The sequence below is a fragment of the Nanorana parkeri genome, unplaced genomic scaffold (assembly GCF_000935625.1).
Source record: "Nanorana parkeri isolate BGI_ZX_2015 unplaced genomic scaffold, ASM93562v1 scaffold480, whole genome shotgun sequence".
In the NCBI taxonomy this organism is placed as follows: Eukaryota; Metazoa; Chordata; class Amphibia; order Anura; family Dicroglossidae; genus Nanorana; species Nanorana parkeri.
This window is the reverse complement of record NW_017306748.1, coordinates 1027970-1050721: the sequence shown is the minus strand read 5'-3', so window position 1 is coordinate 1050721 and position 22752 is coordinate 1027970. Positions and strand designations below refer to the sequence as shown.

General features: G+C 40.8%; 1 protein-coding gene across 1 annotated transcript in view; it reads right to left on the bottom strand.

Annotated features, from left to right (window-relative positions):
- Positions 1-22752, bottom strand: part of SCN4A (sodium voltage-gated channel alpha subunit 4) — a 67554-nt gene that overhangs the window by 34094 nt on the left and 10708 nt on the right. The window contains exons 6-13 of the mRNA XM_018560831.1: positions 19996-20283; positions 19810-19873; positions 18462-18603; positions 16261-16473; positions 7863-8018; positions 6359-6473; positions 5223-5461; positions 3806-3979 (exon numbers count right to left, since the gene is read on the bottom strand). Coding sequence (XP_018416333.1) covers positions 3806-3979; positions 5223-5461; positions 6359-6473; positions 7863-8018; positions 16261-16473; positions 18462-18603; positions 19810-19873; positions 19996-20283 — 1391 coding nt within the window. The remainder of the gene's footprint in view (positions 1-3805; positions 3980-5222; positions 5462-6358; positions 6474-7862; positions 8019-16260; positions 16474-18461; positions 18604-19809; positions 19874-19995; positions 20284-22752) is intronic.

Below are 22752 nucleotides of genomic sequence, written 5' to 3'. Positions count from 1 at the left end.
CCCACATCAGCCCAGCACAAGATTCCTTCCCCCCACCCCCTCCCCACAGCAGCCCAATACATGATCTCCCCACACCAGCCCAATACATGATCCCCCCACACCAGCCCAATACATGATCCCCCCAAAGCTGCACAATATATCCAAACAGAGCAGAAGGCTGCGATCTCACCTGGGCAGCATGTGCATCTCTGCAGGGCTGCAAGTTGATCAGATGGGTGTCTGGGGCTGTGCTGTGTGTAGGGCTGTCCATGGCTGTGCCGGTAAGGAGGAGCAGGAGGTATAGACCCGGACCGGCACTGCCAGGGACAGATACTGCTAGGTCCCCAGCAGGCTGCCGAGGACCCAACAAAAATTTAAAGGGCCGGCATCGGCCTTAAGAATCATGGCATTTTCACGATTACAAGTACTCATGAAAATGCCTGGTACCGCCCCAATACCGATACTAGTATCAGTATCGGGGCATCCCTAACTCTAATCATCAAAGTTCCTGAGTCTCCCACCAGATGCTATTCACCCAGGCTGAACCAAGTCCACTAAGTAGCCATAGGCAGAACTCTCAAATCAAGGAAGTCGATTGTGGTGCAACTCACTGCCATCTACTCAAACATGAACTGGTGGACGTACACTTTAGGGTTTGCATACAAGTAGAACATGCTATAATACCAAGTCACTCAATCATTTGTGCAAATTAACTTTTCATTAGTACAACTCCATCAAAGAAGGGTACAGTTGTCTCATGTTATCCCTAGTCCTTTCTGGAGTCAGATGAAATCTTATCAGCACTGTGTGGAACGTAAATCAGTCTCTGGGGAACATACAGGAGCCTCAAATATACATGTATATCTGTTACTCTGCAGACAGCCTGCAAGCTAAACCTCCAGTGTCAAAGTGAGAAGAGTCAATAAACGAAGTTCAAAATAGCAGTTTGACAGTGTTATGTCGTCACAGAAAACGCACATTAAAGAATTCCAGTCTAACTCTATGGTAATGACAGATTATATTACACATGGATATTATATATACATTTATGTATATATTCTTACTGCTACAGTAGGCTTAGCCTGACAGTATAAATGCTTAAGGTGTTATACAAAATTGCACAAATTAATTTCTGAAAGGTTATTGTGCCTCCCTGACACCGACCCTGAAAGAGTGTACAGACTTGAGTGACTTGATACAAAATAGTATTTGACTCGATACAAAATAGTATTTAACAGAACACAAATTTGTTCTCTGATCAATTGTGTTTGAGGAAATGCTACCTGGAGGGTCTAGGGTACACCTATTTCCAGAGGCCAGTTCACCTACACTGCTTCCCCCGGTGGGCCCATCTGTCAGGAAATATTATTAAAGTCTACCAAAAACGAAGCCTGGAGACACCTAGGTGCTGAATGTACTTCCTTATCCAGCTGCAGTGCCAAGTAATGATCAGCAGATGGCAAAGGTTCAAAGCTGCTTGTTACAATTTCAGTAAGTCAATTGTCACATATGGGGAATTTATGAACATGTTTGCAGTAAAAACATTTTGTTGCAAAATCGTGCCAACTAACCGCAAAATTTCATCTCCGTTATGCATCTTTTTTAAAGTGTACTTGCAACATACTCATGTTTGTGAGTCGCTGCACGTGTTTTGCCACATTTCATATAATTTTTCTACTGCACAGTAATTGCATCCGGAATTTGCGACATTAAAATGACCTCCAAACTGCCGTACATTCTAGAAGTCCTCCTGAACACTTCTTAAAGAATCTCAAAGATAAGAATCGCAAAGATAAGGGCTATTCAGCTTTCATCCAGGAGGTTCCCGGGAAGCATGAAACAATTTAGAGACAAGAGAACCAGACAATTTAGAGGCAGATCTCAAGTACGAGTTCTGATACTTTTCTTTTGGTAACCTGCCGATACGGAATACTGATACCGGAAGTCCCATTAAGGAAGCCGAGCACCTTTTAAATGACTCGAAGCCCAGCTTCCAGTTTAGCCGGGAAGCAGTGTCCATGCTCCCTCATCACCATGTGATGAGGAAGCATGGAGTCGGCTTTCCAGCTAATAAGGAATGTAATGGCTTGTAATGACTCGCTGACAGTCATTGCTCTCTGCAGGGAGAAGGCCATGGGCCGAGTGATCAGCGGCTCATGATTGCTCAGCTTTTAATCTATAGAGTCGGCATGTGACAGGTGCAGTGGCACATGTTGGATTTAAGCATTGGGAAGAGTACATTTTACTTTCCCAATACTTCTTACCACCCCCCCACCCCCCCTCACCCCCCATATAACTTTGACCCTCTGTGTGGTTACACAGAGTTGACTCGAAGCCCAGCTTCCAGTTTAGCCGGGAAGCAGTGTCCATGCTCCCTCATCACCATGTGATGAGGAAGCATGGAGTCGGCTTTCCAGCTAATAAGGAATGTAATGGCTTGTAATGACTCGCTGACAGTCATTGCTCTCTGCAGGGAGAAGGCCATGGGCCGAGTGATCAGCGGCTCATGATTGCTCAGCTTTTAATCTATAGAGTCGGCATGTGACAGGTGCAGTGGCACATGTTGGATTTAAGCATTGGGAAGAGTACATTTTACTTTCCCAATACTTCTTACCACCCCCCCACCCCCCCTCACCCCCCATATAACTTTGACCCTCTGTGTGGTTACACAGAGCAATACCTCCATCACAAACCTTCCAGAATGTATTAGGAGATAGTTCCAGATTTCTTTTGCATCTCCGGTGAATCATGGTTAAATCTGTAAATCTTGAATTCGAGTACAATAACTCTGACCCTACTACGTAACCCTTGTAAGCCCCTATGATTAAGCTCAGGTGGTGAAACATGTGAGAGGAGGTGGAGTGGGAGAGATACTATGGTGGTATATACACTACCTTGTATTTTGAACTTTGCATGGAATTTAAAACAATAAAGTTGAATTTTTATGGACCTCGGTTTTGTGCGGCTCATTGGAGAGAGAGATTGTTTAATGAGTGGGAGCACACGGCAGCCTGCACCCGATGCCTGTAATGATCTGCAGTCTAATGGAATTGGAGCAGTGAGTCTTTTGCTTTTTAGGACCTTGTAAGCGCTCGTCTCAGAATATATCCAGTAAAGTCCAATCATTTTTTTACCTAAGGATTCTTTGTAAACAGATACTGCATTTTGATGTGTGCCTCAATTTAGGCAGAATGCATTAACAACATCTTATGAAGCAGAAAGGGCTGTATTTGCCACTCTTGTGCCTGTGCTGGGGGCAGCATGGTAAAAGAAGTTAGCACCAAAACTCATCTTTTACCATTTCTGTTTTTGCATTTCTTTTTGTCAGTCCTGATTCAGGTGAATATTTGCGAGTGAAACTAGCAGCTAAACTGAAGACGCTAAAGAGGATGTTGGGGGCTACTTAGAAGAGCCTGGAGACTCTCTGTAGAACTTTGCAGTGTTATTTCCTCTTTCTGTACTCTAGATTGAAGGTACAACTCAGACCACATGTTATCTCCAACAGCACCTTCTAGTTTAATATTTCGCAATACAGGTTTTGATGACAAGGCCTCAGATAAAGTAATAAAATATTTTTTTAAAACATTCCTTTATACTTGGGGCAACTCGAACATGAGCCCTACAGACTGGCGGTGAATTGGCACAGCACTGACAACACAACACCATCAGATCTGTATTTTTTCACTATACCTTCGTATTAGTAAATACTTCTGTTGGTGGAGAACTTCCCAAGCAATCATATTTATTTCAGCCTACTGGTTATTAAAAAGGTCAGAACAGGGTTGTGTATCTCCAGCAATGTACCTAATTGTAGCCCAACACCTACCAGACGGAATGACCGCAGGACTGACAGGCCTTCGACATTGGCCAGACCCAGCTCCACTAGACTCAGCGTGACTATAATGCTGTCAAATATATTCCATCCCACCTGAAAGTACTCATATGGGTCCAGAGCAATAATCTTGAAGAACATTTCAGCTGCAAATATACCAGTAAAAACCTGTTTTCAAAACAAGAAAAAAAAAGGTCAGTAAACACAGTGCACAAAAATATTGTAATTTCAATTATAATGACTAGTGTCAATATAGAATTCTATATATCACTCCACTGTAATGCCAAACATGCACATTGCTTACAGCTGCATTTACCAATTGGTATAGTGGTACAACATGGAACAGAAAAAAAGAAAGCCACTGCTAGCTAAAACTAAAATCAACTGACTGTTTTCTGTTGGACCAATACATTTACAAATAAACGGTGTCCATAAGGCACATTTTTTTTGTTTTCCATATAGGTGTTTATTAGACCATCACATCCGTATAAACAAGAGGATACATTGTACACCACAGTGATAAAATATATTGGCTATAGTAGTCTGGGTAGGAAAACCTTCAAAATGATATTGCTATAAACATCTTCTGCTAAACAGTTGCTAACACATACAGCCACAACGAATATTTGTAGAGGATGGTTCATTGACATAACCTCTGCATTTCCCTGGTCTCAGGAAGAGTGGGAATTTAGTGGTGTAGGAGGAAATGAAGTGAGACACATTATGTTGGTGGGGTGTGGGTTGGGAAGAGTCCAGGGGGGGAATAATAGTTGGAGAGTTAAAAAATCCCTTATAAAAGGTCAGGGAAAGAATAACTGAAGTATGCTTATAATCCTTCCTCGTATAGAGGAAAAAGAAAAATCCAAAGTAAAAGAAATCTATAAAGGCACATTAACACTAAGCACAATATTTTTAAACAGATCTGCCATATATTATCTGGCCACTAGAGGTCTCTTGCGTACAACAGAACAATGCTGTCAGTTCAGCCATGACTTGATGTACAAAGAAAATAATTGGCAACTGCTGCAAGTACCCAAGTATCTTGCTTGTGATAAACTATTTATTCCATTCGTCAATTAATTTCAAGCAAGAAAAGTTTTGCAGATCATGGGTTATACATGCTCTGAATATTGCTGGCATCTAGCAGGCATGTTCCCTACTAAATGGTCAGGCACATCAATTCCAAGTCTCACCACATACTATATCAAACTCAACTATCGGAAACTATGGAAAACAATGAACTTATAGAATGTGTGTTCTTTTTAAGAAACATCAGGCTGACACATAAAATGTTCAATGCGGAATGGGTAGATGGCCAAACATTGGACTGCACTTTCCTTTTTTTTGGGGGGGTGAACGATCACTAGTTTCCTTGAAACAAATATAAACCATAACATAGATATCTACTTACCAGATTGCCAACAGCCAGCACATTCTCGAATTGCTCAGTCATTGGATAGTGCTCCATAGCCATGAAGAGGGTATTGAGCACAATGCATATAGTGATGCCAAGGTCTACAAACGGATCCATGACCACAAACTTCATAAACTCTTTAAACCTCACCCATAACTTGCAGCAGTCCCAAATCAAGAATCTATGGGCAAACTTGTACCACCATGGGGGGCACTTCTGCTGCGCTTCCTCTAGTTCTGCAATGAGATAAACATTGCTCCACATTAAACAAATACCTTAGCCTAGTATATAGAACTGGTCTGTTTACAGAAGGCTGTTCCTATAAAAGGATATATGTATAAGGAACCCACAGACATTAGACATCACAAGATAAGATAGCTTCAAATTGTAGACATGTGTCCCATCAATAAAAAGCCAGCAAGTCACGATATTAAAAAGGGTCTGTACACCAAATATTGATATTTCAGGGTTGGTAGATGCTGAATGGTTTCTTATATCTCTCTGAGATTCTACTGGTAAGATCTTTGTGCTGATTTCCTAGGTCTGCACATCTTCTGTGTCCCCGCCATTCCTGTGGGATTTTTTACATTTGGTTTTAGATTATAGAGAATATATAGTATAAAAACAGTTGTTGCCGTAGACCACGGGACCATTTTCGTTGTATTCCTGTTCTGGTGACAAGTGTAAAACGTCTGATTTCTCAATACTTCTGTGCCGGTAGCAATGGTTATTGCATCCGAATCTCCGAATTTCCGAAAATTCGTTCAAAACGAATTTCGGAACGAACCGAATCGCACATGTCTAGTTACCAGAACAAATGGGCAGGGTGATTATTCCCAGCCAGGACACTAATAAAAACAGGGGCTCTCTTCCACACTGCATTCAAAACTAGAAATATGTTTTGGCTTTAGATATACTGAAATATAATATTTTAAAGTTACTTATCCTACTAAATGAAAATTAAACTTTAGGTTAAGTCCTAGTGAGCACATTTTCCTTCACAATCGGTTCTTGCATGTACTATAAGGAAGTTTTACCAGCAATTACACTGTATATATTAATTTAAATTAAGATAATGCCACCAGTTCATGGACAATTTATTGATATATTAGATACCTTCCCATTGCACAGACCTTCTATCATGGCTTCAGAAATAACACTAACTGAACTCCCTGCTTTCTTCTGCATAGTCGGCTCTTTCAGATACATTTCGGAGTTCTTCTCAAGATCCGTGTTTACGGAGCTTGCCTGCAAATAAAGCAGACAAAAAGGTGTCATGGCAGTCAGGGATCACCAAGTGAGGATACATGGTTGTACTGACTAACAACTTCTAGACATTTGTAGATGTATTCTGTACTTTAATGACAATTTCAACAGCGGCATATACCTGCCTTACCCTCATTCTCCTGCAGCTACATTTGCTGTCTGGACCAAAGAGAAGGGGCCCTTGTAAGCTCTAAGTTGATCCTAGTCAGGGCTAACACAGGGTTGAGGACCCCCACCTCACATGATATTGCTTGGTGTAGGAGTGGCCATTTGCCAAATACTAGTGATGAGACTGGGCTTTGTGCAAACTCCATTTGCCCGAGTTCACCCAAGCCCATTCAAAACCCTGACCGTCACTTCCTCCTCTTGACCCAATCAGTTTCGAGACGGCACATTGCAAACATGACTGCTGGAAGAAAGCAGAGTTTGTCACATACTCCCTTATACCCAAGAAGAACTTCCAGGAGGCAAAAAAAGGAGCCAACTGGGGGAGTGTTGGGGGTGGTAAAAGGGGAAGATGACTATAAGCTGCTGTAGTATGTGGCATTATAGTAAACCTGTAGCTAGGGCTGGATTTCCCACGAGGCCAACCAAGACCCGGCCTTCGGGCAGCAGGGGTGTGGAATTCCCATCTCCCGATACCTGGGACATGAAGTTCCGGGCCGGTAGTTGTTTTCTACATTTAGCTCTGCTTTGGGAGAAGTGGAGCTAAATGTACAGTGGGGAAGCCACGGCCTGTTTTGTACAAATGATCTTGGCAATGTTGCTGAGATCACTTGTATGCAGCCTGCAGGTCTGCCATTCTCCATGGGCGGGGTTTGGCGGGTAGGGGGGGCACATTGAGGAACCTGACCTTGGAGCAGCAGAGAGTAAATCCAGCCCTGCCTGTAGCTTTACCCTACTAGGGTAAATGAAATGTTCACTTTAAAAGTATCCATAGACATTACGCACCCCTTATCCTATTCCTTAAAGTTTCACAAGGAGCAGCTTACGAGGCTGTCTACTGAGCAGACAGCATTGTGCCACCACCTTCAGATGAAAAAAACAACCCTTTCCCTAAAGCCATTATGTTTACACAGGGCGGTCTATAAGATAATTTTAGTTTCTAGCACAGTTATAACCAAGCAGGTCAAACAAAACGGCGAACAGGAGCATAAACCATAACTATAACGGAATCACAAATCTAAGGAATGCTTAGATTCTGCCAGTTACAGAATGTAATATAGCTAATCATGATCTTAAGATACAATGGATTGCTACATATGACTGGCATTCTGTGGTTTGCTAATAAACACTGTCAGAGCTAGGAATTATCTATGCCTCTAAGCATAGAGAGGAGTTATGGTGGTGGGATCAGGGAATAGTACTCACATCATCATCCAGAGAAGGCATTCTTTCTATTACCACTTGCGGTATAACTCTCCCATTGCAGTCAAACTTTTCTGCGTCAGCTTCTGCAGGGTCTGGCTCCGAGGGAATTTTTTTCTTTTCTCCATTGACCAGTCCTACAGAGGATACACTGGATTTCTGTAAAATATAAGCAAACCCGACCAGCCATCAGCAAATCCCAAGAACTGTAAGAGTTCTCACCCACTGCAATAAATCAATATTATTCAACTTAATTACTTCAAGTTCAAGTCAACGCCACCATGAACAGCCATTTGGGTTCTTTATGGTTGTTGGCCAGCTGACTCGCACACTGACTTTGTACATCTCTTAGGGACTCCAATTTAGGGAAAACCCTCTAGTTCTGCCCCGCTACAGATAGTCAGTTGGCTGCATCAGGCTCTCCATTGATGGATTCCCAATAATGTAAAATAAACAAATACTAGGAGAATCAAGAGTAACACCTCTGGGCAAAGACATGGACCACTCACAATTAGAGTTTATGGGAGGTATTTGTAAGATCCAGTGTACACCCAAAACTCATGTACCAGTCTTGTGTGGCATTGTTTTAAAAAAAAGAAGAAGTTCTATTCACTTTTAAAATCCAATGTAAACACTTCAGCTCTGCGTTATTCCTGAAGAATTACAAGTTTTTGTCAGAACAGCTGGAATATATCTTCCCACAGAGCAGGTTCTTTGTCTGCTCTGAAATGTCTTCCAAATTGGACAGGGTGGAACATCTCCAGAAGAATCTACATGCCTAAACCACCTCAAAGTGCATCATATTACATGGAATCATGTTTTTTTAAGAACCTAATTTAATGTGACTCTCAATTCAAAAAGTAAAACACATACATACAAGTAAAACACTATATATATATATTATTGTTTTGGACAGAGTAGGCAAGGGTTAAATACCCTTGTCAGGTTTGTTCCTGTGGTTTCTGTCCCATTCTAGAGATCTCCCTTCACTTCTTGTCCTTTAGGCACATCAGGAAGTTAGAGGAAATCTCTAAAATGAGTAATGACCTCTTAGACAGTTGTCATAGCAAGAACTGTCCCCATTGGAAGATTTCTCCCCTATTCCTATGTCGGTAACAGCCCTAACTTGTAAAACCGAAACAGAACCATCTTCTGCTAAGCAGTAAGCACTGTCTGCCTATTTTCGCCCTATTCTTGTTCCAGCGACAACCTAAAAATTGTAAAAGGAAGACAGAACTACCTCCTGCTAAGCAGTGAGCACAGCCTGCCTATGTAACAAGCAAATATGGCTGACCCCTTGTTCACACAGGATTCAGACAAGATTAACAACATCAGGCTGATCATTTTCTCTTTTAACACTACTGGGTCTCTACAAATCAGGGCTCTCCTGTCTCAAACCAAAGTTCTAATACAATCTGTTATAATGGACTTAATGTATGGAAGCTGGAGAAAAGGAAACAATGATGTTGCCCGTGGTAATAATCCAGGTTCTATGTTTGTTGGAAAATAAATGCAAACACTTGATTGAATGGTACAGTAAACTGTCTTGAGTTTTTATACTCCATGGATCACTAAAACTGAAGAACAGCATCTCAATAAATCAAATAGTGTGTCAATAAATCAGAGATTCTAAACTTGTGCATTATTACATGACAAGCACTGTCCTCTATAAATCAGAAAATGAGAGATTCTTAGCTTCAGTGAATTTAAGACACTGACCCCCGTACAGCTCTAAATTAGAGGCCCAGAGTTTGGACATAAATAACTCGGGCACTTCCATAAATCATTCAGTAAGCAATGCATCCATAAGTCACAGCTATTGTACTTTATAAATCCCGGTTAGCAACACACCAATGGATAAAACACACCATGTGCTTCAATGAGACCACAAAGCTTTATCTTGATAAACACAGCTTGGAAGGCAGGCTGTTTTCAGGAATCTCTGCGCCTTTCATTCATCTCCTTTTTAAAATCACAGACAATACAGTAAAATGATACTTGGGAGGGCTATATGTTGAAAAAATTTGCCCGATAATAGCAAGAAAAGCGATTCAAGTATCACTTACAGCGATCAGTCAATGAGGTCGATTCGCAAAGCCGCACAAGTTATTTCCTATTAATTTGCTTTTCTATCTCGTGGCAGTTTTTGCATCAAAATGTTCAATTCGGAAAATTAAATATTGCGTTGCTGTGGAATCCTTTATTTTTCTATACAAAAGAAACACTTGATGGCTGAAAGCCTTTGATGTAAATAAAGATTTCCAGTGTTCTATCCTACTTGTCAACTATTTCTGCATACACAGTCTTTGGTCATTGGCATACAAAATACCATAAAAATCAATACTAGACCACACATCATATATTTAGCAGATTCATGCAATAAAACTATTACTGAATCGAAAAAAACCCTGTGATTGATAAACCAGAAAATAACAGACGGGGTTCATCGTACTTAATGCATTATGATTTTGTGAATTGAGCCTTTTGTATGCATTCACTAGATGCTCAGAAATGCTTATTAATGCACAGGGACTACAACAAAGAAAGGAGTGAACTGTGTGTTGGCCACAAGGGACTGTCAGCCAAGTTGCTGAGAATGTTGTGGTTGGGCCTGGTCATTTATTGAATTTTGAGGCCACCAGCTGATCTATCACCACTTGACTTGTTTAAGGTTTGTTGTAGAAATAAATGTGCATGAGGCTTTCTAAATTATGTGAGGTGTTGGCTTCCTTCTGACCAACAGCTGCTGGTTACTGCAAAGACTCTAGGAACAATAGTGATGTTTGTGTAGATTATGAAGCAGCAATTCGATTGTCTGCAGGCACCCTGAGACCCTTTTGAACAGATGTGGCCAAAACATCAAGTCAGTCACAGTAGCCGTTGTATAAGTCTATACCAGCAAATGTTTTTTTTAATGGAACTAATTAGACATTAGATGTCAAACTACTCTTATTTTGGATGGAGTAGGGAATGATTAAAGCGGACCTTTACCCATATCTTTAAAATAACAAAGGCACCTTTAGAAATGTTTAGTAATGACAATCTACAGACACATACTTCTAGATAATTGCCGACTTTGTATTCTTTGCACGCCTTATTTTTACTTTCTTCCCCAGTCTTTTGACAGTGGCCATGTTTACTAAGGGCAGAGTACTAGCTCTTTCACTTCCTGGAACTATGGCACATGTGACTAGGACATGTGGCCATGCACATCATCTCAGGAGGAAAATGCATCTCCCCGAGATCTAATGAGATTACAGATGAGATTTTCCAGCAATGGTCTTCTGATGTAACCTTCCCAGGAGGCAATGCTTGGGCACATTACATCATTTGTGCCAAAATGGACCAGGAAGTGGAAAAACGCTATCTGATGTGATTTTGTAGTGAACAGGGGTAAAGATCAACTTTAACAGCTCAGGCAGTTTTTTCTGCTATGACCCTATTGAGGGGATGTATGCCAACTTACTTCTGTGGTCACATGGACAGGAAGAAAATAATCTATGCCACTGGTTTAGAGAGAGCAGTTATCGCTTTTTGTTTTAGTAGCATTGGGAGGGGTTAGAAGGTTTGTCAATTTAATTTTTCTGCTGTCTACGTCCCCATATGTGATTATCAGGACAGGAAGTAAATTGTAATCTCCCCAAAGGGGTAGAGATTTTACTACAATACTGAACAAGGTTATAGCGCTCCACCAACCAAAAAGGGACTTTAGTTTGGAAACATTGGTGAGGGACCATATACTTCTATAGTTGGATTTAACATACTTGCAACTTATTTTGTGCATCATGTTGGTATTTTGTGCATTACCAACGTGATGTTAAGTAACTGGTCCCGTGAATGTTTTGAGTAGTTTGGCTTTCAGATGGTGTTGGACTTCTGGAAATAAAAAAAACTTGGTAATGACAAAATAAGTCATTGTTGTATCAAACCAACATTTTCACTGCTTAGCATGTTGGCCAAGGGTCTGAACATGAACAGTCGTTGAGTCATTGGCTGGCTGCTTTATATGTAGCTGCTTCAGGTGATAAAATTATATTTAGAATTATAAGAAGAACAGCAGCCGTAGACAAAGCAGGATGGTGCAGAGACACAGTCTACGTGTAGAATCAAGCAGATGGGAATGGTGTGACCACTATTTTAGAACAGCAAAAGGAACTTGCAAGTCAGTGAGAAAAGATGGAAAAGGGCACCCGTGGGACTGCATAACCCAAGGAAAACATAGTGCATTCCTTTTTGAGTGACTGGCTGGAAAAGTATGCCGTGTGTGAAGTACAAGTGAAATCCGCGCTCCTCTTAAAGGGAAATACCACCTCTTCAAAAGAAATAATCAATGCGCACATCTCCAGAAAAGAAACAAATATGCATTTATTTTTTATGTTGCAATGGAGCCAGTAAAGCATTGCAACCAAAAGATTAGTGGATTTAGTGTATAATGATTTGTCTCCTGCAGATTCTTCGTCCCATCCATGTACAAACCAGGGTATGGGTACGGACATGGACCTGTACTTCAGGTTCCATTCCATTCTATATTACTGAATGTCCTGAATGAATGAAGTACAAGTGCGGTGACATCAACACACTTGTATTACATTGAGAACTGCAAGTCCCTCTGGCACGGTGGTAGTTTCTCTGTCAAAGATCTGTGAACGGATGACGCGACAGGGCGGGGGCGGAGCCACGCTCAGCTTCCCTGAATTCAAATGTATGTAAGCCTTTAGGGAGAAGAGCCCTGTAATTTGGGTAAGTGGGTGAGGTGCGATCTGACAATGTTTTATGTTAAACCCTAAATATCGTCAACTCCTCCCATGCTCGCCTCCAGGACTTCACTAGAGTCTCTCCCATCCTTTGGAATACTTTACCCCAATCTGTCCTTCTATCTCCCACTCTGACTGCCTTTAGGCGATCGCTTAGGACTCATCTCTTCAGGGAAGCCTATCCCACCTCAACCTAATCACTCAACCATCGCTTTCTCAAACAATTCTTCCCCACACAGCTACCTCCGCATGTATCACTTGCCCCCTCCCTTTTAGATCGTAAGCCCTCAGGGTGTATTGAACTGTATTGCAATTGTAATGCCTTCCTTATATTGTAAAGTGCTGCGCAAACTGTTGGCACTATATAAATCCTGAATAATAATAATAATAATAATAATAATAATAAATAAAAATATTGGTGTAACATGAGACATGGTCAGAAATACAACTATATTAACCCTTATATTTTTCTCATCATGGTTACTTCATCTGAGCACCCTTCAATGTGGTGATCCCTCCCAACACTAGTAGCAGGAACTGGGTCAAGAAATCTTCAGTTCTTGCTAACGGACTTCTAAAGTAGAAGTTAAGCACTTTGCTATGGATGAGACTACCATATAGAGGACAGTGGTAGATAATGGCAGAATTGTGGCCTTAGGTCATTCTTGCACAAATCAGTCAATCACAGCCTGTGCAAAATATTTTTGAGGTCTCGGCTCTATATTTAGACCCTTGATGGATTATGAGGAGAACTGTGATACTTGGAAAACACAGGCAAAAGGATTTAATGGGAAAAACTGCTGAAGACGCAATAGACTCCAAGGCTTGTTAACATGCATTTAATGCACGGTTCGGATTCCTACCTGAAGAGCTGGCAATCCGAAGGATTTCCTTAGGCTTCACATATGCTCCTTGATGTCTCTTCGTGGCTTAGTATCATACTTCTGATGATTCTTGTTCAGTGCTGTGTTGGCTCTTTTACCAAGTTGAGCAAGCGTAAGTACGAGAAGGATCGGCTCATCAGATTACAGTTATATGAAAGGTCACAGGAGCACTGTACATTACTACTGCTAGCCGGACTAACACTTTGTATACCACCAATGGTGCTGTCACTACAGAACATTAAACTGACAAAACACTCCAGTTCCTAGTACAGCTGCCGAGCACAAGGCTGTATACGCCCGCAGCTTCTACTTCATGGCATTTCTGATAAAGCAGCATGTTAAGTCCTATAGTCACAAACTACAAACCTGAATTTCACATCTGAAAACATGTCTAAATCATATACAATAAAATGACTGCATACAATGAAGGATTCATATAGCCATTTGCAAAACAAGTTCTCTGCTTTAACTCCATCAGAAATGGTGCCATGTCAATGTGCCACTTGTAACCCTACTGATTACCCTTCAAAGTGAATACATGTGCCGCTTACCTACTCTGTACCAACTTCATCACTAAATATTATATATTTTATATAATTATATCTAATATTTACCACATACCCCTTCATTCTGGAGGTATCTGGGCAAAAATAATACACACACAACTTTAATTCATTGTATAGTCAAAAACACTCATACCACAAACAAAAGAAACAAGATAAAACACTTGAACACACATATTAAAAATAATAGGTTCTTTCCAGCATATGTAGAATCTGTGACATGGATGAGGTGGCTGTGTGGGCAAAACAATGTAAGGGGAAGAAGAAAAAAACACACAAAAAACACGCTGCAATTTAGGTAAGTGGGAGGACCGGAAGGGGGTTGTGATGTGACCATGTTTCATGTTACACCCTACAAATGGGGGTAACATGGTGATAAAAAATAAAACGTAGCCTTTAACAATAAGTTCCAAGCTACCGTACTTTTACTAAAGGTCATAAAGTCAAAACCTGATTGGTTGTTTTGAACATTACAGATGTTTTCCTTTCAGACATTTTACCCATACTGTATACTATCTACTCTATCGAGTCATTTTCTTCTATCGTCTGACAGTCATACAAAACAAAATGCAAAACAGAAAATATGTGCTGTAACCACACAGCCAGATTACAACAGTAATACACACTGATCGCCCACAAAGCTACTTTTGTTTCTCATAACAAATCTTGTTAAAATTCTACTGTAGCATTCTGCAAAGTTTAATGACTTCACCTGCCTCATATTCTCCTTTCACTGGGGCAGGTCAAACATTTACAAGTGACCGCACTATGGAGAAAATTTTACAGACATGGTTTGACTATACCATTTAAACATTATGCAACACTGGTTAAAGAAACCTTGTAAAGAAAGCCTCTTACAATAAGGACCATTCACACGCAAGCGTTGTGGTTTCACGTTTTAACGCAACAGACCGCAATGCATCAGGGACGTGCCTGCCAATATGCCATTCAGACCAGCTTCTAACAGGTTACACAGTGGGGAAAGCCTCCCCGCTGTGTAACATGTCATGAACAAAGCTTCATCTGGCTTTGACAGCTATGTTAGATCACACAGGAGCGGGCTTGCCTGCCGCTGTGTGTAACCTAACACAGTGAGGCCAGAACTACAACAGCTTCTGACTTGGAGTCAGGGGCTTGAGCTCTGTGGATGGTTTGGACCATTGGCAAAATGCCATTAGCCCAAGCCGTCCAATCAAAACGAGAAAAAAAAAAGCACACCACACAACAGCATCCATTTGGATGCCACATCAGTGACGAGCAAGTAAGGAACAGGCAGATTCCTCCATCTCTTCCCTCCCTCCTCCATACATAGCTCAGTGACAGGGCCTCAGGCAGGTCAGACAAGGGCGGGGGCAGGCCAGGGGAGGTACCTCACCTGCCATGGACCTAAATCGCACATCCCTGCAATGCAACACACTAACACAACACACCCGGACCTCAGAACACATACCGTAGTTTGCGGTGCTTCAAATAAATGGGCTGCCTTAGCACAATACAAATGAACACAACACAGCATAAAAATCTAAATGAGCAATATTGATCTGGGATGGACAGAACTGAGGGCAGGGGGGTATTTGCCCCCTTAGCCAATGCAACCCTCCAATTCAGATGCAACACAGGCAGAGACAGGTTCAGCTTGAAATATAAATACCTGCTAATCATGCAGACCTGCAGACAGGATCGTCTGCATCGCCTGGCACAGGGATGTGTTTCAGCATCAACTTCTTTGGGGTCTCTTTTCATTTAGCATATTTCTTCAGCTCATAAAAGTACTTTATCATTTGGCACACCCATTTTATAGCAAATATATGTAAAAGGTGCGCCAAATAACACCTGCCTTTTGAAATGCCCCCGGCTCATTGCAAAGCTATGGCATACTTTGAGTGCTGCATATTCTTTAGCTCATAGGAAACTCTCCCTATTATGAAAGTACAAGCTGGTTGTGTTTGGCTCCCCAGGCTAAAAGTTTCCAATGCTCCCCTGCAAGTGCATGGATCTGTTATATAGGTTTATTTAATACTATATTTTAAATCAAACATTTAAAAAAAAAAACAACCTGTAAAATGCAAGTTATTTAGGACCAGTTAAAACAAGACCTTTAGAACTGGAGAAGCTTGCCAGTGATCAAGTACTAACACTTGGAACCTTAAACTTCACCTTTATGTCACAGAGGTACCTAGCAGCTGTTCCAGATACTGACCCTTCGACCCTGCTCCTCCTGATGTTTCTTCAGCTGTTCCAACATATCCTGGAATTCGTTTTCCTTATCTATGGCTTCTTGAATGGTGGCTTCATTCTGCTCAGCGTAAGCCATGGCTACTACAGCCAGGATAAGGTTTATCAAGTAGAATGAACCCAGGAAGATGACCAGCACAAAGAAAACCATATAGGTCTTACCAGCTGCTCTGAGAGTCTGGAAAAGAAAAGTGGAAAGTAATATACAAGATATTTTTCGCCCATTACAATTATATATTTTATGTTTGCTTCCCTTCAGGACAACAAGTATTTAGCACATTACTTAGTTTTAATAAAGGAAACCGGTCAGATTGTGGTTTGCATATGGCTGATGGAAGCGGTCATCTTCTGTCACTAGTTCTCGTTCCGCAGGCAATTAATAGCCTAAAAGTGAATTTCCACTTTCGCAGCAAAATTGGGATAATACTTATTTTATATTTGTTACATGTTCCCATTCACATAGCATGAGCAGAAAAAAAAATGCTTCTTGCAGCTTAAATTGTTTTTACTTGGGTTAGTGTTTCAAAGGTTACAATTTCTTCTAGCTTCTATTTCTTTGGAATGTTAGGAGGGGCTGTAAGCGGTAAGGGGGTCCAAGGTGGCTTGCCCATTATATGTTAATGATGTTTATCAGATAAACACAATCCTCAAATTTCAATCCCAAGCTACAGGCACGGTGGAGCAATTCATCCTCAAATTTCAAAACAGAAGCACTAAAGCCTTTCACATTGTTCTCTTAGCAGGTCAGCTCCACCTGCTTACCTATCCCAGTAGTGACTTAGCAGCCTACCCATCTTCCGATCTCTAAAATAAACATTGAGCAAGTGCACTAGAGGAAAGAAGAGGGGGCTGAGCTATTGTGAGGAAAAAAAAAACTGAATGACTTAAAATGTTTCTGCTGGGATTTTTGAGGATGAATTGCTCCACAGTGCAGCTACAGGAGGTAAGGGCTTGCTTTAAAGCTTTTTTAGTCTATGATAAGAATATGCACATACCATAGTCTAGTCAAGTGTGCACTGTTCTAAACCTAGTACCATCCTGGGAGTTGGAAAACTAAAGCTCATGGTACTGGACATCAGTTATGGCTTAAAGAGGTAACACTGACAAGTTTCCTTTAAATAGCAGGGTCTGTTGCTGCCTAAAACCCAGACCTGTTCCATGCTTTGCACTACCGAATACCTCCCTTATTTCTCATGATATCCAAAAAAAAAAAAAGCTTTGTCACGCTTTGAAAGAATTGGAATATGTGAATTAAATTGTTATACAAAACATAAATGAGTAAAAGAATGTGGCGGACAAATTTCACAGCGTGGTAGTAAAGTCACCAGTAATATACTGTATCTAAAGTAGACTTGGCTATCTAAAACTTGAAAGTCTGCAAAACAGAAGCTACACATCGGTTTATGAGAAATATATTTTAATTCCGTACCACTGTTTAAGTCTCAGTAAAAAAAAAAAAAGTAAAATTAGGGTTGTGTGCCAGGATGAAGATGAGATTTGCTCAGCAAGTAGGCTATAGCCTCTGATAAAGTGTAATTGGCAGCTGCTGGGAAGAAAATGATTGTTTAGATGTCTTCATAGGCCCAAGCTTTTAGGTTTGGCTTACACATTCAATTTTTATGCCCCCTAAAATAATTTCCACCAAGCCAAAGCCCATTAAGCCAAACCTATAACTAACACTAGATCTAGCCAAGCCTAAAAGCTTGGGCCTATGAAGACATCTAAACAATCATTTTCTTCCCAGCAGCTGCCAATTACACTTTATCAGAGGCTATAGCCTACTTGCTGAGTAAATCTCATCTTCATCCTGGCACACAACCCTAATTTTACTTTTTTTTTTTTTACTGAGACTTAAACAGTGGTACGGAATTAAAATATATTTCTCATAAACCGATGTGTAGCTTCTGTTTTGCAGACTTTCAAGTTTTAGATAGCCAAGTCTACTTTAGATACAGTATATTACTGGTGACTTTACTACCACGCTGTGAAATTTGTCCGCCACATTCTTTTACTCATTTATGTTTTGTATAACAATTTAATTCACATATTCCAATTCTTTCAAAGCGTGACAAAGCTTTTTTTTTTTTTGGACAGAAATAATTTATTCTACATAGAATGCCATAAAATGTGCTAATGTGCATCTTGCAAAGGAGTGAGAGAGCATACCAGCTGGAAGAGGTTTTCCCAGTAGTCTTGGGTCATCAACCTAAACAGCGCCAAGAAAGCCCAGCTGAAGGAGTCATAGCTGGTATAACCATAATTGGGATTCCTTCCGGTTTTCATACACATAAAGCTTTCTGGGCATTTCCTGTTGATAAAAGGCACAACAGTCAAATATTCTGGCTTATTGTCCATCTGCCAACTCTGTCTTACAGGTCTTCTCCAAAAATAATATCCTGGAAAAACAACTAGAAAGTGTACGTTGTGTAGTTCAGCTCTCTCCACCCAATTTTCTATGCCCTTCTGATAAATAAGTCATAGATAAATATGTTTCACCACAGCAAATGCAAGACCAATGCACTAGCAATATGCATGGTGGAATAATGAGCCACTACATAATTCAGGATAAAATCACTTAGACAGCTGTCGTGTTAACAAGTGTCCCCATTGGAGGATTTCCCCTCTATTCCTGGTCTGGTAACAACTCCAAATCTCAAATCTCTCATCAACTTTCACTTCCAGTGACACTGGTGACCACGACATAGAAAGGGATGACCATTGTGACATCCGTGTCTGTCCAGTTTTTAATTCTATTGGGCAATGTGGGAAAAAACTGAACTTACCGGAACCATGTTAGTTCTATGGGGAGTCAGATGTAAGTGGACATGTGCATGTTTACATCCGATTGCCTCCAATCAGTCACAAACAGTTCTGCCAAAACAGAACTCCGTTGCTTCTTTTTTGGACCTGGACATCAGGGGTAATCGGATGCATATAGACTAACATTGGGGGATCTGATCAGACCTGCCTGAAAAACTGATAGGTGGACCTGATCTGACTGCCCTTCTGAAAAGGGGCCCAAGACCAGTTTAGAGTCAGGTAATTTTAAAAAGAGAGCGACATGTCCACGCTAATTACATTAACCAACTGTTTTCAGTTCTTCCGGTAATAAGGGCTTGTCGCTAGAAACCTTGGCATCCACTTACTATAAACATTATCATTACATATATTCAAAGGGACTTTGCATGACATTAGGATGGCTATTAATATTTGGAACAGCAGCAAAGGGTTTGCATCCGTATCTAGGGGTTAAAGCTAAACTTTAACTTTTGTATTTAATAGAGATGGAAAGGATTTGTGTATTTTTGGTAGTTGTGTGAGTGGGGATATCTCTCTGTCGACAGGAAGGGAAGTGGCAACTTTCCCAATGGGACATGGATAGCGAAAAATTTTTTTAAAACTGGAACAGTTTTTAATTATGCCCTAATTTTGAAAAACATTTTGGCTATTTAATTGTCCTGTAGTTTTCTAGACTTGCAGTAACACCATCACATGCAAATAACACATTACTCACCCACTGTCACTACTGTTTCCACACAGAAGAGCATCAAGTGCTCCCTCTTGGAAGTAAAAATTAGCTATTTGCAAAAAAGAAAAAAAAAGACAAAGACAATAGGTTATCACATCATAATAAACAATGCAGAGAGCATGTTCAATAAACTTGTACTGATCTATAGTATGCTGCTATATCTAGCCTTACATTCATCATTGAGGTAGGGAAACCAGTCTATGGAGATATTGGAGTACACGTCAGGGTCATCATACAAGGTGCTGTTGCTTTCAAGAGCCATAGAAGTTAATGTAACATTTCTGTAATAATCATAAGCCTCTTCCGGAGGTGGCCAGCGCACACACTTTTGCCTCAGATTTCCCATGAACAACTGTAGGCCGATCAGTGCAAAGACAGCGAGACAGAAGACAGTCAAAATCATGACATCTGCCAACTTTTTCACTGACTGAATAAGGGCACCAACAATGGTCTTCAAGCCTAGAAAAGGAAGGGTGACACTCATTAATGTCATGATCAATTCATCGGACAGCTATACAAAGAGCCTTCTAATTACAAAATCTTGGACAGCAAATAGCTATAGATTCATTAAATATGAGAAAGGATAATCCAAAACCTTTCCTATTTACCTGCCTTGATAACAGCACATTAAACGAATGTAACCTTTGCCACCACATGGGCTAATGTCAGGTTAGTCTAGATCAGGGATAGGCAAACTCAAGCCCTCCAGCTGTGGTACAACTACAAATCCCATTAGGCATTGCAAGACTGACAGCCACGACTCCCGAGGCAGATGCATGATGGGATATGTAGTGTCACCACAGCTGGAGGCCCGGAGTTTTCCTATCTTTGGAGTAGACAAACCCCAATAGATGGCAGCTAGTACACCTAAATAATTACTATTTGGTGCATACATTATAATGGCGAAAAGTATTACAGCCATCCCTCCAAATGTTTGAGCTCAGATCTTTACAATGAAGGGGACAGTTACTGCTACAACGGTAGCGGTAAACAAAGACTTTTTAGGCTTCCAAGCCTATGGCAAACGTTTGGGGCCCATCTGGAATATAACTGTGTCCCTGCGCACAAATTAAATCGCCAACAAAAAAAGAAGAGCCCTGGCCTCAACCCTAGGGACTTTTGGTATAAGCTGGAATTCCAATTGCAAGCTAGGTCTTCTCGTCCAACATCAGTACATGACCTTTCATATTGCCTTTTGTTTTGGAATGGGCACAAATTCCCACATTTGAAAATTTTGTGGAAAGCCTTCCCTGAAGAATGGGGCCAACTTCATGGGATCGTTTTGGGATGTGCAATGAGCGCATGTAGGTGCAATGGTCAGGCAGTGAACACATTTTTCTGTCTAAAGAATTTCATGTCCCGCAACTGTTATTTCCCAATCTTTAAATAAAAGTATCCTAGCACAAGAAGAATCAGCTGCATAGAAGCACTGATAAAGGGTTGAGTGGCCCAGAAATCTGTAGGCTATATCCTCTGACCTGTAAAACTTCTACTGGACTTGATAAAAACCTGTAGTGGCTTCATCCTTTTATACACTATATTGACTGACAAGAGACAGAGAGCTGCTGTAAGAAGGGTAGAAGGGTAGACCAAGCCATTTTTTCACTGAACACTAGGTCCAGTGGTCCACCAGTCAAGACAAGGCCAAGACAAAACAACTCCCTTATTTTTATTTCCTCTGTACATTTAGATGTTTCCCTGGAGTTGTGCTCTAAAAATACATTTATGTTGTTGAAAAGGATGAGCCACATGGATTCTCTTGTATAAAGCTGGCTCCAGAATATTCTAGTCTTCATAGCTTTACCCTAGATGGCAGAGCTAATTGTTCCTAGCTCTCATGGGTCATCCCTATTGCCAAATCATTTGGAAAGGCTCCCTGATGCAGAGCCATAGAAGAAAAAAAAAATTAAGCCCAGATTTCCTGTTCAGCTATTGCCACAGACAAAGCATATGTGCTGGATGGCTACATTGTAAGACTTTGAAATTCCTGACATCTTGCTAACTAAAACGGAGACAGGGACAAGGTCTAATTAAGGGTTATGAACAAGAAGAGTAGGGTTACTGGGGGTCAGGGAAGTAAGGAAACAAACATCAACACACTGTAAATGATACTGGAGACACCCGCGGCAGGAGGTGTGAAACTGTGAAATTGAGACCGACTGCTGTTTGTTAATGACAAAAGGTTTCCTGCTATATTTAAGTCCTTTTGTAATGACACTTAAGGAGAAGACTGTTGACACATAACTGGATACCAATGATAAAAATATTAAGATGGGAAGAATAACACCAAATAATTACAATAACCATTACTATTACAACCCAGGCAAACCTCATCAGCTATGCAGCCATAGTGCCTGAAACAGATGCATAGAAAGCCTTTATGTCTAATATTCTGAGAACCAATAAAAGTCTATATTAATTTTCTGCTCTGTACCCATTAGTCATTGAAGCATATAACATATTTGTTCATAGGAGGCCTAACCAGTTCTCCAGAAACTTGGTTGACAAAGCACTAACAGAAAAACTGCTAGTTGTTGGAGAGAAATTGTTATCCTTTAAATTGTTCTTTTACATAAGGAGAAATCAGCAGTTACAACAATGTGTTAATCTCTAAAGTTTAACCTTGCACCAAAAAGGCACTTTTGCATATCGGTCACAAAGCAATTCAAGAATAAAGGGTTTACAAAAAAATGCTCGAAGCATGCTTCCTTAATTATATACCCATGAGGCTTCTTAGAAGTGATCTTCCCAAAGGGATGCTATCCGAGCAGCGGAGTGCACAGAAATTAGCCAGACCAATATGTTGGAAAACCTATAAGTGTACTTTCCCCCGATCCAAGGGTGTCCGGCAGGGTGCCTAAACAATCCCTTCTCATCAGGAATCTGTCCCTAGTGCTAAACCTAATAGATAGATAGATAGATATATAT